Here is a 17,879-nt window from a genome sequence, read left to right as displayed (position 1 = left end):
ATCTATGCAACCCTCTCTATCTTAGACCTATCCTGCTTTGTAAACTATGACATAACCATCGTGCATTAATATTGCTCCACTTAGCCTCATAGTAGACCTAAAAAGGATTCTATAAATTTGATAACTTCAACGTTGGTCTTGTAGTCAACTTGTGCTTCAATCTCTCAAAAGATATAATATGTGAATGGTTTCCATGTGAAAGGAACCCCTATTTGAGTTAGGGTATGCAATGACAAAGCAATATCCACAAACTATCACATGAACCATCTATTGGAAGAGCATAATCCAAGCAGGCTCTTTATATTGAGCACATTCCAAAGCATTGGCCAATCTCTTGTTGTAGCCACCTTGGCTAGATCCATACTACCACCCTCTATGGTCACAATGTGCCCTAAAAACTGTGTCTTTGAAAGAAAGAACTCTATTTTCTTGATGTTTATAGCCAATCCATGCTCCTTTAAAGCCTGAAATACTTTCAACAAGTGATCATGGTGTTCCATCTCAGTTTGGAAGAAAAAAAATGAAGAATGTTCTTGTAATCTAGCAATTCTCTCTAGACATTCATCCCATCATCATATCGAACATGTTAGAAGCATTCATGAGACCAAAAGGCATCACCAAATACTCATACAATCCAGCAATATCTAGGACATGGTCTTATATACATCTTCAAGAATGGTTCTGATATGATGATAATCGCTTTTAAGATAAATCCTATTGAAGCCAGTAGAACCCTATAATCTATCAAGTATATCATCGATCTTGGGTATTGGAAACTTGTTCATGATGCTGATCTTGTTCAAATCCTTGTAATGGATGCATTGTTAGGATTTTTTCCTAAGCCCACACCATGGAGCTCTCCCATTACTATTGGCATCTAGATTTAATGTTTCTACCTACTGGAATTGCCTACCACTTTTAGTTTATGCTTGCGTCTAATTCTGTTAGTCAAACCTATGTGGAGATACTCAAGAGTGTTACGATTTGTCTTTATCAAGCTTCAAGAGTCCTATTATAGGCATGCTAATAATCATTTGATAGAATGTCTCATTCAAGGAAGGTGATCGTGTGTTTTTGAGGATCATGAAGCAACATCTCAAGCAAGTTGGTAAGAGGTGTCCTAGACTCTCATTTTGTATCTATGGTTTGTTTCTTATTTTCAAAAGGGTAATGATGTTTCCATGCAGTTATGTTTACCACCTTCTTAAATGAATAATGTTTTCCATGTTTCTTTGATTAAATTGTCTTAGGTGACCCTCCACATAGAATTTCCAGATGAAGAACAACAGAAGATAATTAATGAATCCAAAGTTACAGAGCTAGAACAAATCCTTTTGCATTAGGCTCATCCCATAGAAAACAATGCAAAGTTCGTGCCAGCAAACTCCCACACACTGTGGTCTGAGCGGTAGAGCAGCCTAGAAAGACAAATATGTCAAGGATTGTCTATTATACAAGCTTTTATATACGAGATATTTTAACTTATCCAAACCTTTTGGGTATCTTATAATTTATGAAAATATCACTCTGACTCGTCCTAGAGACATGGTCAAGTATCAAGAGAAACACATGGAGTTTGATACTTGGCAATGGTTGTTGAAAAACAACTATATCTCTCATGAGTAGTTCGACTCTGCAATTGGATCTGTACAAATGGTAAGTATAGCTGACAAATGTTTTAATAATCATTTTGAGTTAATGATTTTTTAATTTGATTTGGTTGTTGTAAAGTCAGAGTGATCACACTTATGTACCTCTAGATGAGGAAGAGGAAAACGTAGATTTGATTGTTTTTTGAATTCCTCTTTTACAAGTGCAATGTTTTGGCTTTATTTATAAATTTAATTATTTCTCTTTTGCGCTTCAAATTATGCAGGCAAGGTGTGACATGTAATTTAGAGTATGTTGTTAATTTAAAAGTTTCTAATTATCTTTTTTTGTTGCAAAATTTACAAAATGAAATTGATATTTGATATGTGTTTTGCAGGTCAAAAATAAAGATGCTATTTGGGACAGCTAATTTAGATGGCTCAAATGAGTATCTTTATTTTTGAGTATCTGTATAGCAGTAATATGCACAAATATACATTAAGGAAATTTTGGACTTTCAATGAACCCTATAAGGACTTTGATTTTCTCCCTCTTGTCAAAAACAGGAGCACGATAAAAATTTTACAAATGAAATTAAAACTTGTTGGACCTTTTGGATTTAGAATGTACTTATCAAGATCTATCCATTGATATATAGCATGCCATCAAATTCCTTATATTCTAGAAGATTCTATTTTTTTATGTGACAACTCCATCTTATAAATGAAATCTCTCCTCACTTTTCAGCTTTGATGGGGAGGCCATAACTTCTACAAATCAACTCCATATTTATCGAAGTTTGGGGATTTAGAACCTACTTTCTAAGGATTTTCAATGATAAGTTGGTTGATAGGGTTTTGACAAAGCGTTCATGTACTTCACCGGGTTGCAAAGTCAAATCTCCTTTGGGAGTCGCAAGTTTTCCCTAATGAATGTGGTATTGGTCCTGGTAATAGACACATTTTCGAGGGATATGTGTTCAAAAGGTAAGCCGAGAAGGCGCAAGGCATTTGGATGTGAGAGAGAGAAAATAGCAAACATAGATAGCTTTGGCAATCACCATATTCATTATAAACCTTGAGTACAGCTTAATCAACAACCAGAGCATGTCATTAATGGCACCACAACTTGGACTACACAAGTATCAAGGTGCATAACCAAAATTGGCTCTTAACGGCACCATCACTTGAATTACATAAGGATTAAGGAGGTTAAGCTCCTTGAAAAAACTAAGCAAGCTTGGAATGATGATTATTTGAGCATAAGGTATGAGAGGTTTTGATGTTGATGGTGGAGAGAGAGATGGAAATCTTTATTGCCTCTAGTTGATCTGCCTCCTGTGCTTGTATAGCTCTTCTCTGTGTTGCTCCTTTCTCCTTCCTTCAATTGTCAAAAAATATCCTCTTGCAGCTCTTAAAAAAAAACCTCTTCCTAGATGCAAAAAAATTTTGTGCCCTTAAGGGCATGTAAGCCTCTACTATTTGAGTCGTCTCCTCTCCTTATTTTTGGCTCCGAGTTTTTATGTGTGATCACCCCCTTCTATTCTCGGCTGGCTTGAAAGTCAAGTCTTCATGTAAGCTCTCCCTAGAGGGTTGCCACAGCATCGTGACAACCTCCCTTGGGAAAGTCCTCCTCAATAAAAGGATGGCCTCATAGGGTGCATGGGAGCAAGTTTCCACAATTTCCACATCAACACGGCATTGCATCATCACCACTGGCTGACAACAGCGCCGACACCACCACCGTGTGCCACCAACTCCGTCAAGAATTCTTGGCATGGTTGTCGCAGCTACGCCCATGCCACGGCACCATAGCCAAGGTCTCAAAGCTCGGCTCAAAGCTCCAAGGAAGAGCTCTCTCCCCAACTCGTTGCTTATGGTAGTGCTTGCGTTCAATATATAAACCCCGCATTACAACCCACCCCCAAAAAATCCCATGTGGGATAACAAGTTGGCCACATGGCGCTCCAAGCCCTCCAAACTCCATAAACCCTTCAAATTTTATTAATAAAAAACTCATCTTCTCCCCCACTTCACTGTTTTGCCATTTCCTACCTCATGGTCAGAAGATTATCAAGTCAAAAGAATCATGTAAAAATTCACGTTGTTAGCTTTGAGCGATGCAAAATTTGCTACCTTTGAAACTTGTCGAGCCCTCCAATCGATCTGACAAAAACCAAAAAAATCCACCTGGTATCTTGTGGGTGGCAACTACTACCAACTTTAACCTTCAATATCTCGTTGCTCCGGACTTTGATTGATGAGTCGCAAATTCCTGTGGTCTTCACACAACGTACATTTTCCGTACAAATCTTGGCAAGGCTGCAAAACCTTCAGATGGCACATTGATTGAGGTGACCAATATAGCCCCTGATGAAACTTCAATCGGTAATATATTGGCAGCCAAAACTCTGACTGCCGGTGAAAAGACCAATTTGCTCCACAAGATGAGTACTTCAGGTGCATGCATCTACTTCATCCCTAATCTTTCAATTGTAGTTGTTATCATTTGGTAACTACCCATAACCCCATATCTCTAACACACACAATTAAGGAAAACCCTGTATAGTGAATTCCGCCAAACTCAAGTATGCTTCAATTGATTGTACACACTGAGAGGCGGAAAGCACAAAACGACCCCAATGAACTCTACTCCAGGACCGTGCACGCCAAGCTCGTCATGGGAAATGAATAGGGGACACCACCTAGCTTTGAGCGGCTAGGATGCGGACATTGATGATTTAAAATAGCACAAATACTACACACTGTAGAGAGAGAGAGAGAGAGAGAGAGAGAGAGAGAGAGAGAGAGAGAGAGAGAGAGATGTAGGTGATAAAAACCCCTCCGGATGTGAGGGAAACTTGACTCAAAACGATATTGATAAAAACCTTAGTTTTGGCGAGATGGCGACTGTGGTGATACAAAGAGATAGTGAGAGATAGAGGGCCTATAGTGTGTTCTCTAGAGAGTATTCCATATACACGAAGATTCTACTCTTGTGTGTGGTAACCCTTGGAGTCAGGGTGTGTGCATTGCTTCCTTCTCAAGTGCTGACTCCCAAGTGCCCCCCCCTCGATAATGACCTCTCAGTGCCCTTTTATAAGTGTAGGTTGCATTAGCTTAGGATAATTTGATTAGGTTAGAACCCTAATCAAGAGAGACAAAGCAAGGAGTTGGGTCCTAGATGGTTGACCCTTGTTTTGTCTTAGGAGAATTTTTAAAATGATATCTCCTAGGTGGGCCTTTGTGACCATCACCTAGAGAGAGGTGGCAATATACAATTGGTTTTTATACAAGATCTTTTTTGGCTTGAAAACGGAGAAAATAGATTACCCTATGGATATTTACTACGGAGATGTGTTATGCACGAGATGCGGGTGAATCACGAGCTTCCCTGGTGCGTCGGAGTAGCATGTTCGCCAATTTTGGGACTGGTCGGGGCATGCCTTTGGTGTCATTTCTTGATTCGGTGTCATCACCGTGTGATTTGGTCATCTTTCTCCTTTTTCTGTTGGGCGTTGATTGTCTAGCTTCCCAAATTTCTTTTTCTTGTCCATGCATATGGCGTGATGGGTTTGTTTGATATCTGTGCGTACACATGCCATGTACTCGTGTATGTATGTGCATAATGCTCGTGAGTGCGTAAATGCGTGTGGCTGTATGTAATCGTGTGAGGGTGTAGGTGCTATGAGTGTGTGTGGGTGTTGTATGTGGGGGTTGTATGTGTGTGTGTGTGTGTGTGTGTGTAGGTGTGTGTATGGTCGGCAAGAGTGTGTGTGTGTGTGAACAAGAGTATAGGATATGTATTTATTATTTATTTATTTATTAATATTTTTACGTGCTGCTTGCTCGGCTACACAGTGAGAGTGAGTGAGAGTGAGGGAGAACACATTGTTAAGGTGGTAAAGCCCAATGTGCCACGCCTGAATGTTGAGCGGCCGGAGACTAACCAGGAACTAACACCTACCATTCATTCTACATAAAAGAATAAGGACTCATAACCCTAACACTATTGTGTTTGGAGTCCACCCAAACCTGTGTCTCATCTCTTTTTCTCTCTTCTCCATTGTTGCACACACACACACACACTCTCGCACGTGCACTTCAATTGGTATCAGAGCTCAGAAATTGGGAGCACCATTAGAGCTCAGCAGGGAGGCAGGCGGAGAAGCAGCAAAAATTGCATCACGTTTTTGTAGATCTATTTTGTAGTTTGTTGATTTTGGTCCTTTATGTGGATGATATATTAACTGCCAAGAAATGTAGGGATGAGATTTCAGCCTTGAAGTCAGAGTTACATGCAAACTTTAAAATGAAAGACACGGGTGAAGCAATCCATATCCTTGGCATGCGCATTAAGCGAGACAGATGCAAGTAATTGGTCTATTTGTCCAATCTGAGTACATTGCTAAAGTGCTCAAGTGTTTCAATATGAAGATGGGGAAGGCATTGAGTACTCCATTGCCTCCATATGTGAAACTTTCTAAAAATGATTGTCGTAAATCTGAAAAGGAAAAGGCTAAAATGGCACAAGTGGCTTATTCATCTACAGCTCGGAGTTTGATGTATGCTATGATTGCTACACGTCCTGATATTGCTTTTGCGATGGGATTTGTTAGCAGATATGTGTCAAATCCAGGGAATAAACATTAGGAGGCAGTGAAAGGGGTTATGCAATATTTGAATCGTACAAAATACATGCGCATTTGCTTTGGAATCAAGGAAACATGTGTAATGGGTTCCATAGATGCAAATTATGCAGGAGACTTGGGCAAGAGAAGGTCCACTTCAGACTGTTCTTTTTTTAATTCACTGGAGGTGCAGTGTCATGACAATATCATTTGCAAGATTGTGTTACCTTCTCTACTACAGAGGCAGAATATGTTGCAGCTTCAGAAGCTTGCAAGGAAGCTATATGGCTTGGTCGGCTGGTGGGAGACTTGGAAATCAATGTTCAGAGCCTTTGTTACATTGTGATAGCCAAAGTGCCTTTGTTACATTGTGATAGCCAAAGTGCCTTTGTTACATTGTGATAGCCAAAGTGCCAAAGTGCTATGCAACTGGCAAAGAATCCAGTGTTTCATGCAAAAACAAAGCATGTGGATGTGAAGTATCACTTCATTTGTGAGGTTCTTGAGGACAAGCGATTGCATCTTACCTAGATTCACACCATTGTGAATCCTTCTCATCTTCTAACAAAGGGATTACCTTCAGAGCGGTTTGCACATTGTCGGGCACTCATGGGAATTGGGTAGATGATCATGGTCATTGTCTACCTATATTGTATGTATATATACATTGTCACCCCAGCTTAAAGGCACATTGTCCTTAAAGTGGGAGGTTGTTGGGGTGGTAAAGCCCATTGTGCCATGCCTGAGTGTTGGGTGACCGAAGACTAACCAAGAACTAACATTTTCCATTCATTCTACATAAAAGAATAAGGACTCATAACCCTAACACTATTGTGTTTGGAGTCCACCCAAACCTGTGTCTCATCTCTTCTACTCTCTTCTACATTGATGCACACACATACACACGCTCTCGCACACACACTTCATGTGTTAGGGTGTGGTGGGGAGAGAGGGGCTGGGGTGAGTGTGTGTGTGTGTGTGTGTGTGTGTGTATGGAAAACGAGAGAGAGAGAGAGAGAGAGAGAGAGAGAGAGAGAGAGAGAGAGAGAGAGAGAGAGAGAGAGATACTTCTTCTATGCGCCCCATGGGCTATACGAGGGGAAGAGACAGAGAGGGTGGGAGTGAGATATGGGGAGAGAGGGAGAGCTGGGGTGAGTGAGGGGGGGAAGATGGGGTATGTGTGTGTGTATAGGGGTGTGTGTATAGGGGGGTGTGTGTGTGTAGGTAGTGTGAGAGAGAGAGCTACCCTGCTGCGCCATGTGGCTGCCGACAAGAGAACGAGAGAGGGAATGTCAATGGGAACGACGGAGGGAGTGTGGGGCTGAACAAGGGAGAGAGAGAGGGAAGGTATGGACAAGAGGGGAGAGAGGGGCTATAGTGGGCCAGGGAGAGTGGGTGATGGGGAGAGAGGGGGAGTGGGTGAGGGAGAGAGTGAGATGCATGGCAGCCCGCCTTGGTTGACAAACAAGATGGAGAGAGAGAGAGAGAGAGAGAGAGAGAGAGAGAGAGAGAGAGAGAGAGAGAGAGAGAGAGAGAGAGAGAGAGAGTATGGACGAGAGGGGAGAGATGCGAGAGGAAGGTATGAGTGTGTGTGTGTGTGTGTGTGTGTGAACAATGAAAAGAGAGAGAGAGAGAGAGAGAGAGAGAGAGAGAGAGAGAGAGAGAGAGAGAGAGAGAGAGAGAGAGAGAGAGAGAGAGACCCTTGTCCCATGCATGGCGGCCCCTCGTGGGTTGACGATGAGAAGGATAAAACTTATTCTATGCACCATATGGGCTTGGTGACACAGGAACATAGGAGAGGGAGAGGGAGGCGGGTTGGCAAAGCCAAGCAAAAGAGAGAGAGAGAGAGAGAGAGAGAGAGAGAGAGAGAGAGAGAGAGAGAGAGAGAGAGAGAGAGAGAGAGAGAGAGAGAGAGAGAGAGAGCTTGTCCTCTAGTGATAATGGAAGAGAGATGGAGAGAGTGTGGCCAAGCTGAGAGGTGGCCCACTGCATGCAAGCATGGGAGCAAAGAGGGTGGCGGGGTGGCAGGTTAAAAACGTTTTTTTTCTTTTGTTTATTATTATTAGGCTCCCCCCCCCGAGTGGGGTTGGTTCTTGTGGCCGTGGCTTATGAAAGCCGGCCATCGTTAGCCCTCCCCTTCTGGCTAGAGGCATGAATGCCTCTAGCTCTGCTTCTGATTCCCTAGCAGCGGAATTGTAGGGTTCTCCCTCCTCTGGAATATCTAGCATGAACTCTGGATCAAATATTAAGAAGTACCTTTTGAGCCTCCATCCATTGACTCTGGTTTGGTGAATTTGACCATCTACTTCCATCAATTTGTATTTGCCATTAGCGTATCGCTTTTTGACAATGAATGGTATGGCTTCCCATCTAGACTAAAACTTTTTATCTTTCCTTGTGTCAAATCTGTTGTCCTATCTCAACACTAACATGCCTTTCTTCAGACCCTTTTCCTTAAGCCCTTGATTGAATGTGAGTCGGCGTCACTCTGCTTGCATTGTATAGTGGTTAATCGCATCCCTATCTAGCTGAAGCCTTTATAGATCCAAGATGTGGTTGTGGAGATGGGAAATTGGGTGTTGTAACTGGCTAGCAATGATTTGCAAGCTCGCTATCTATACCTTGATGGGTAGAATGGTCTCCTTTCCATATACCAGATGGAAAGGGGTGAAACCTAGTGATGTTTGGAATGTCGTGCGGTAGGCCCAAAGAGCGGCCATGAGATGCTTATCCCAACCACTTACATGGTTATTCACATGCTTTGGATGATCTTACAGATCATGCCGTTTACCTTTTCCACTAGACCATTGCACTCTGGATAGTATGGAGTGGAGTGTCGGCATGTGATGCCTAACTTTCTCATCGGGTCTCCCACCAAATTGCCTCTAAAACCTGGCCCTCTATCAGATGTTATCTCCAGCGCACCCGCTTTGGTGCTCCTGCACCCGGCGGTCCTCCCTTGCCAAGATACTGTGCCCACGGGCTGCGGCTTCGTCGTCTCCCTTGCTAAGGGGTGCTCCCCACTGTTGTATGACCCCAACATGCAAGCCTTGAGTGGCTAGAAAGCTCCATGCCCTTCCCCCTTTCCCAAAAATAGACCTAAGCTCTGATACCAGTGTAAGACAAGGGAAGCTAGAGCCTGAGAGTCCACCACCCAACCACCCATTATATAGGCAAGCCCCTGGCCCTTAAGCCCTAGTTAGACTCCCCGTTCCACACCGCCTAGCCTGGCCCTGCCCCCACACCGCCTAGCCCGGCCCTGCCCTTGTCTAGTCCGGCCTTAACTGTGTCCCGACATATGCTAGCAAGAAGAGTGATGATAAGTGAGGAACTATTTCCTTCTCTTATGAATGTTTCTTCTTCCTCTTCCCTAACCTCATTCCCCGCTAGCTCTCTCCACCTTTGAAGGTGTTTGAAGCCTTGGGACTAAGTCTTGGGATGGTTAATGTTTTTTTTTTTGCAAAGTCTGTGTTATGCTCGTGATGTATGAAGCTTTCCATCTTCATTGCATCACCTAGGTCACAAGGAACACAAAGATTGTATTGTACCAAGTATTTGTTGATGGGAGAATCTATAATACAAAAGCGTTTTAGAGGGGGCACCGGCTCCAGATAAATCCGGTCCTCAACTGTTGTCAAGTTATCTAAACTCTCTCTCTTGCAAAAGTATTGTTCATGCCAAGTTAATTAAGTACAATGATTATGTTGCTACCATCAATTAAGTTCACCCTCTATGTTCTTAAAGTAGTCTCACAAAAATGCTCTCTTTAATTCTCCCTCCGCTATTCTCAAAGTTCATAGGCCATTTCCATTACATTAGTATCAGAGCATTTGGTTTCTCTTTTCTTCCTTAAGAAGAGGGGTACTTAAGTAGCCTATTAATAATTGATTTTGCTAATTATATTAGGGTTAGTGGGATTAGGATCTATAATCGGTTTTGTTGAGACCACTATGTCGGATATGGTGCACACATCAAGGTATTTGGTCTTAATAATGGGGTCTTTTTAGACTTGCCTATAGCTTTACCATTATTGAGCCATAAGAAGTTTGAAAGGAGCTATCCCTCGGCAATTCTGCAATGTTAGACCCACTCCACTACTCTATATATTTGACCAATTTGAGCCATGGGTGTAGATGCTTAAGTGCTAATTTTCAATGGCTAAGAGGAGTAGCAACTAAGGTTTTGAATTGCCAAAGAATACATTAACTAAACACACGAATTCTGTTAACATGGCTGACAATAACCAAGAGAGTAGAATGAACATTGATAACTTTGATTTTGCACATGAAGGTGCTAATGATGGTGCCCCCATGTTTGTCAATTATCTTGTTACTAGGTTGCAGCAAGCTATGGGCAACCCTACTTTGCAAGTCAAAGATACTCAACAACTTCATGCTTATGGGATTTCCATTCCTCTCCGAGAGGAGAGAGAGCTTAGGAAGCCTCTTGATAAGGCCCCCAAAACAAGACCCTCTCCCATACGAGAGGAGGAATCCAAAGAACGAGAAAGTAATGAATCCCTAAGTTCCTTTGAAGATGTGGCTCCACGAAGACGGCGGTCTAGATGGTCTCCAACTCCTCCCAAGAGGAAACGGTCAACCCACAATCCTTCTCCTTGTCGCTCTGAAAGGGAAGAGAGGAAACAAAGGAAGAAAAGGGCAAGAAAGAGGTCACCCTCTTCTCCTTCTTCTTCACCTTCCTCCTCTTTCGACGAAATCTATGGCTATTCTCTTAGAGAATACAAGAGGAGAGGACATCGCAAATCTTACCCTGCATGGAGAAGGTCCCAAAAGCTCAAGAAGTTCAAAGAGGGAGGAAAGAGTATCTATTTTCTCACCTATGATGGCACCTTTGGTGCTACCGACAAAGTATTGGCCTTCATCCAGCAATTTGATGCGGCCTTTGGAGATGAGGGCTTTCCAAAAATTGGCTCATCAATGGTGGGCTAGCCTTCGTGGCAACGGCAGAGCCCCAAAGCCAAGGAAAATTCTACAAGTTTCCATCATGAAGCAATTCCTTTCAAGCCATACAAAGGACAAAGTGCTTACCGAATGGCGAAGTTTGAAGCTTCTCTTCCATGAGTCTATTCATAAATAACTAGAAAAGTTTTGGGATTTACATCTCAAGGCTATTGTCTTTCAGATTATAGACTTTGCCAAACAAAAGCAACAATTTTGTGTGGGATTACCTGAAGAGAGGGCCGAGTACGTTGTTGGGCGCATTTCTGACACCCCGTTTTTTGTAAATTTGTACATACAGACATGACACCTAATGTCAAACTTGTGTATGGGCTTTCTTTTTGTGGGGTTTTTAGCTTGCTCTAGCAAGCATATGTACATGCACTGCAAGTCGCTAGTCTAACGCCAGATGTCGGGCTATTGTAAGTGCCCGGAGTGAGTTTTTTAAAGCGAGACTTGTATATAACTTAAACTCATGTATAAACTTAAAAACGTTCAGCCAAAAGTTCAGAATTTTGCAGGTTTGAGCTCGTTGTGCCTCCTTGATGGTTTCTATTGCAGTTTTTGCCCCCGCCTTGCCTACTCTACGTGTAGTCGTGTCGGGACAGTCCCTGTTCGCATCAATTTTTCATGCAGCAGTGTGTAGATTCAAATTTAGTTATATTCACCTTTTTCTCCATTCATTTTTCAAGCTTTCTCTCAAGCTTTAAAGTGCCCCAATTGGAGTTGTGCTCTTCAGGTTATGACTAGTTCTCTGCAGGGTTATGGTTATGGCAGCCTTGTGGCAAATTGTGTGCAAACAGATTCGGAGGGCATGTATCTATGAATTGTGGAGTTGATGTTGAAGTTGTGGGTTTGTGTTGTTCAATTGTGAAAGGAGAGGCTCTTGTATTCATATGCATTGGTCGGCGTGTGCTGTAAATCCATGCTTTGGCAGGGTTTTGCTCCTATGGGACATAGTCTCTTGGGTGGGCGACGGCTAGTGAATTCCCAAGGGACTACTCTTGTTGGACTTGTGGTGGTTCAAAGGGATTTTTCAAAGATTTTGGTGTATTGTAGTTCTCTTTCAACGCTCTTGGGTGACATCACTATAGAGGTGTTCCAGTTTGCTTGTTCCCCAACAGTGTTTTGGTGCCCGCCACCGAGGATCTTCTTCAAGTGACCTTCAATTGACAACTTTGATGGCTATGATGACAGAGTTTCCAAGGTTCTATGGTCATGTAGGTGAGGATGCTGATGCATTCATGAGAAGATGGAGTTTTGTTGTTTGATTGCAAATAAGGAAGATCCAATGATTATGCACAATATTTTGTTCTTTTGCTTGAAAGACGATGCAAGGACATGGTGTGATGAGTATGAGTCTTGGTGGAAATCATCTCAACCTTCACAAGTGATGACTTATCATGAGGTCAAGAAGGTTTTCCTTGAGAGGTTTAGTAAGGTGGAGAACCCAACAAATGTATGGCACTCCATTGAAGGACTTGTGCAAGGTGATGTCAAAGTGTAGATGCCTTTGTTAAGGAGTTCAATGCTTTGTGGAAGAGATGGTGTGTTGCTTTGAGAAATGATTTTCCTCTTCTTATGCTTAAGAAGTGTATGTTTATGCAAAGTCTAAGGTCTGATTTGAGGTTGAATGTTGAGCTTAAAAGGCCACTTACATTTGAGGATGCTGTAAGGACTCCAAAGCATAAGGAATGGAAGTTAGAGAGAGTGCAAGAGCTTGGATTGCAGGGTGATGTGGAAGCAAAGGTTTCTTTATGCATTGAGGTAGGTAAAAAGAGTGCCTCTAGTGCATTATTATATCATGATGGTTCTCTTGAGAAGAAGAGTCAAGCATATACTAAGGAGAAAGAGGCTAAGAAGAATGCTCTCATCCCCGGGGGATTCACTGTGTTTTTCCGTACGGTACCCCGTGAGTGTACAATAGGGGGGTTTTTGGATTTTGTACATAAGCGTATACGATAGGGGTAGCCCCTCATTATTTCATACTCATACCGTACACATAAAGGAGAGGGGGGGGGGGGACGAGGGTGGTTACATTGGGGCTACATTCAACTACCTAAGCCACCTTAAATAAATTAGTAAGCATGTGTGTGTGTGTGTGTGTGTGTGTGTGTGTGTGTGTGTGCATCATGAATACTTTCATGGCGTGGTGAAAGTAAGGGCAAACTTGAAATTCTCTCCTTTTTTTGGTCAAAATTAGAAGCTTTTGTCGGTAATTACACTAAAACTTATGCAAATTTCCTCGTTTTCTTAAAGCCAAGCTCAAACCCCTCTAATTTGTCAAAATTCCCAAAATACCCTTCAAATTTTTAAAATTCCCAAAGTACCCATGTATCTATCTTGGTCGGATTGATCAAGCTTTTCTAATTTTTATTCCTTTTTGACAATTGAGATGCATTTTTGAGTGGTTAGCATGTAATTTGTCACATATTACCTCACAAAACCGGCGATTATGTCCACAAAGATAGCACATAAGTGTAGTCATCAACAAAATGTCAATCATTGAAGAACAAGAATACATCCTAATTCCTCTCTGTCCTGCCACACATTGGCTAGAGAGAGAGAGAGAGAGAAGAAGAAGAAGAAGAAGAGAGTTTTAACGTCGTAGGAAACTATCCCAAAATACCTTAAAGATCTAGCCGATGAGGAGAGTTGAACTCAAGACCGGTTATGAGAGAGAGAGAGAGAGAGAGAGAGAGAGAGAGAGAGAGAGAGAGAGAGAGAGAGAGAGAGAGAGAGAGAGAGGGCATGAGTGGGCATTAGCGACAGCGATAGTTTTTTACGCCCTTCTGCCCTTCAAACGACTATCAACCTTGCGTAGGAAGGGTCGTCTGGTGAGAAACCCTGTAGTTGAAGGGATCAAATTGAAGTTGCCCTTCAACTTCGAAGGAAAGTAATTTGTCCGATCCGTCATTAGAAGGGCTAGCCATCCAATTGCCCTTCAAAAACCAACATCAAATGAACTAAAAAATATTGGGAATATTTTGTGAATTTTTGAAATTTGAGGGGTATTTTGCTTAAGAAGGATCAACTTTTGAAGCTTGAAGTCTAGGTGATGGGTGTTGGCCCTTGGGGTTTGTCCAATGTCCATGGCCATGTAGGGTTTGAAAGTATATAGAAATTACAACCACTAATTTTCAAAGGTCCAGCATTTCATCCAGTGCTCGAAAAAAACTTTTTTTCCAAAAACTTGGCAAACCTACATATTTGAAACAATAGAGGTAAATTGATAAAATTTGAAGGCTTTTACACCAAATTACATGAATTGTTTCAAAATTTTGTAGGTTTTGTCACCTTCAAATATAAAATTCAGAGGTAAATTTTAAAATTTGTAGGTGGGATTACACCAAACCTAGGTTTTTTTGGAGCACTGAAATTTTCATCTTAGCAAACTTCACATGCTCCCGACTCCCGAGTGCCTTCATCTTCGCTTGCTCTAAGCTTAGCTATGGAGTGACGAGTCCGGACACTCTGAGTCTCCGACCTGCTCGCTGTCGAGTCCGAGGCACGAGTCGGTTGAGTAGCAGTTTTGATGCAGCTGCTCAGTGCTACCGCCTGCTCAGTGCAACCTGGTTGAGAAGCGATTTCGCTGTAGATAGCTCCAGAAGGAGGGCCAAACTAGGTGAAACTTTGGTGACCTTGAGGAGCCCAAATGTTCTTTTTAGCCCTGCAATCTGATCAGCTCTTGCGTTAGTACAGTACATTCAGATTTCAATGTTCGTTTCACTGCGTTGAAATCGCTCTTGAAGTCTAGCTCTAGTTTTTTTCTCAGCATTTGAGTGAAGGCTGGCTTTACGACAATTGTTGCCGCCTGGTGCTCTGTCTGATAGTGTCTCCCTTCATCGGTTTTGTTTGCTTCAGAGTCTCTTCATCTGTTGGGCGGGCTGCTATTTACTTTCATCAGATTGGTTTTGGCAGTCCTTTTCCCTCCAAGGGCTTGGGTGCCACTTGCATTTTTTATTTTCCGATTTAGTAATGGTGTATGGCATGGGATGAGATATCTCATAGCATATGTTATGACCTCATGTCAGTCTAGCAAAGTCCTCGTCAACACAGTTTGCAATGCACCATCTTGATGAACAGTGTTAGCTGAGGGTCGACATCCCTTTTGTTTTGGACTCACTAGCCCTTTGTCAAGAGCAGGTTGTGCTGATAGTGAGTTCATTGTTGTACCAGATTCTAGGGATTGCGATTCGTTTACTGCTCCCATCTAAATTATAGTCTTGTGTGCTACCTTGTATCTTATTGCAGCTTAGTGCTATTCCAGTTCATTGCTATTACTTTTCATGTTCACATTGTCTTCGATTTAGCGAGGTTTCTGCATATCGCATAGAGAGACCCACTGCACCAGAGAGCCCACGACTGCCATACAACTTGAAGAGTTTCTGCTTAATTTGTGACCAAAAATCTTGTGCCATGATTGGTATAATATGCAAGGATTTTGACACCTAGCCTATCAAAGCATGAATTTGTGCTCATGTTAATCTCAGACTTAAGGGAATATGCAAGAGCCATTGCTGCTGCGTCTCTGGAGCTTTTGCCGCCTGCGCGTCCTGCAGCCAAAAATGAAACTCGTCCAACTTCCAAGTCTAAGGAGTCTTTCTGCCCGTGAGGTAATTTGCTTGTTGTTTAATTCATTTGCCCTCTGTTTTTAGCTTCCCTAGAGTTGAAACTTTAATGTGCAATGTGCATTGTGATTGACTGTGAAGACCATAGTTAGTTTGTGGCCCCTTGTGGCCTTGTAGGCTGTGGGAAATTGGGAGTCGAGACTCTTTGTATTTTTTCAACCAAAAGAAAACCAGGGCAAGTTGGAATTCTTCTATTTTTTAGGTCAAAACTTGAAGGGTTTGTCCGGTATACACATTAAAACTTGTGTAAATCTCTTGGTTCTCTTCAAGGCAAGCTCAAAATCTAACCGGGATTTCACGATATTAGTCGGTTAAAAAACACAAAATCCCAAATAGAGGCTAACATTGTTAAGTTAGGAGTAAAATTGTAGTTACGTCAAAGTTGAATCACCCTTAAGGGTTGGTGCACATTGCAAAGCTTGCCATAATCATTTTTCCTATCCGAAGAAAATAGAGACAAATAATAAACTTAAAACTATTCCCGTTTTTAGATCGCAGTTTGAAGTATCCATCGGTAATTACACTAAATCTTGCTAGATTTTGGCAACTTTTATCATGGCAAGCTCAAAACCTAGCCAAGGTTTTGCAAGTCAGTGATAACCTATAGAAATTAGAATTTATTATTTCAATTTTTAATGTACATTAAAGAGTTCAACTCTCCACAAAAATGTGGACTATGTATATGTAATGTATGTTGATTTTTTGTTAAATAACGACTTCATCTAGCATAGTGAAAGACTCTTGACTCTTAGTGAAAGATTCAATATTTATCTAGCTAAGTATAGAGTTTGTATTATGTAGGACTAGGTGTTCAACAAAAAAAGGAATGAGACATCATATGTTCAAGCTTAGTGTGTGACATCGTATGTTTTTTTTCGAAGATTCAAAGATCTTGTCTTTTCAAGTTTTCTTGAAGTAGCAAAAGCGGCCATTTTGTGTGTAGACCAAAATGTATTAAAGTCTAAAGAGTTTCTTCTTGTAAAGTGTTGCCTTAGCTATAAGCGACAATTACCTATTGTAAATGTACATGCAGATTATTGGACAACCCAAAATTGGAATGGATTTACAATTAAAATAATATCAATTCATCGCATGGTCATATGATTTGATTGGTTGTGTCTCAATTTGTCACATCGTCATATGGCTTGACCGGGTGTGCCATCTTGAGCTATCTTCCCAAGCCATGTCTAGTATAACTTGGCTATGTGTGCCACACATAGGCAGTGTCTTTATTTTGTATATAATTGCAAATATAGTTTCAATTTGTCACATGGTCATATGGCTTGACCGGGTGTGTCATCTTGAGCTATCGATTTTTACCTTTAGTTCTTCTAGCTATCTATTGTTACCTAATGTTAAGTTGTGCCTCTTTTTACAATATAAAGTGTTATAGATTTTGAGATTGTTAGTTTCTTTTCTTTGTAGTTACAAGTTCTATAGTCTCAATTTCTCAAAAGGTCATATGGCTTGATCGGGTGTGTTGATCTTGAGCTATAGTTTCTTGTCAAGACATGTCTAGTATACCTTGGGTTTGTATGTCACACATACATAATGTCATTATTTTGCATATAATTACAAATATAGTCTCATGGTTGTTTAAGAGTATGCATTATTTGTTATTTAGAGAACAATCCATTTCATATGTGTCTTAAATCCCATGTGGGAAGTCTACTAAGTAGGTGGCTAGTATCATATGTTTTGAGATTGAGATTTGTAAGGCAAATGTTATTCGTTTTTTGATAAATTACATTGAAACGATTGGTTTATTTTAAATTAATATTCATTATATTTATTGCTTTTCATGTTTTTTTCTCTTAACATTTATTGCAAATGAAAACACATTACAATGTACACTTCTATTCATTTGCAGTTCAACATGTATTTTTGCAAAAGCATGTCCTTATAAAATTGTTATGTTATTAGTATATATAAAATAGTGGGTCATTACATTCCGTACGAAATCCGTATGAGGGGAGATGACTCATTGCGAGAACGTTCGTATTTTGTCCGTATGTAGAGGGATAGGTTAGCATGTAAGATACCGTACATAGGGGGGTTTCTCTAATTTTG

General features: G+C 41.3%; 1 protein-coding gene across 1 annotated transcript; it reads left to right on the top strand.

The window, feature by feature from the left end:
• Positions 1-12,780: 12,780 nt before the first annotated feature.
• On the top strand, positions 12,781-17,168 carry LOC147440833 (uncharacterized). The gene is made up of 5 exons (XM_086483344.1): positions 12,781-12,945; positions 14,466-14,470; positions 14,517-14,803; positions 15,672-15,794; positions 16,843-17,168. Exons 1-4 carry the CDS (start codon positions 12,781-12,783, stop codon positions 15,791-15,793), a joined length of 579 nt encoding a protein of 192 aa, XP_086339470.1. The 3' UTR covers position 15,794; positions 16,843-17,168.
• Positions 17,169-17,879: the final 711 nt, after the last annotated feature.

The sequence above is a fragment of the Adiantum capillus-veneris genome, chromosome 15, assembly GCF_014529385.1.
Source record: "Adiantum capillus-veneris isolate H3 chromosome 15, ASM1452938v2, whole genome shotgun sequence".
In the NCBI taxonomy this organism is placed as follows: Eukaryota; Viridiplantae; Streptophyta; class Polypodiopsida; order Polypodiales; family Pteridaceae; genus Adiantum; species Adiantum capillus-veneris.
The sequence above is the reverse complement of the archived record's forward strand: the minus strand, read 5'-3'. Positions and strand labels throughout refer to the sequence as shown.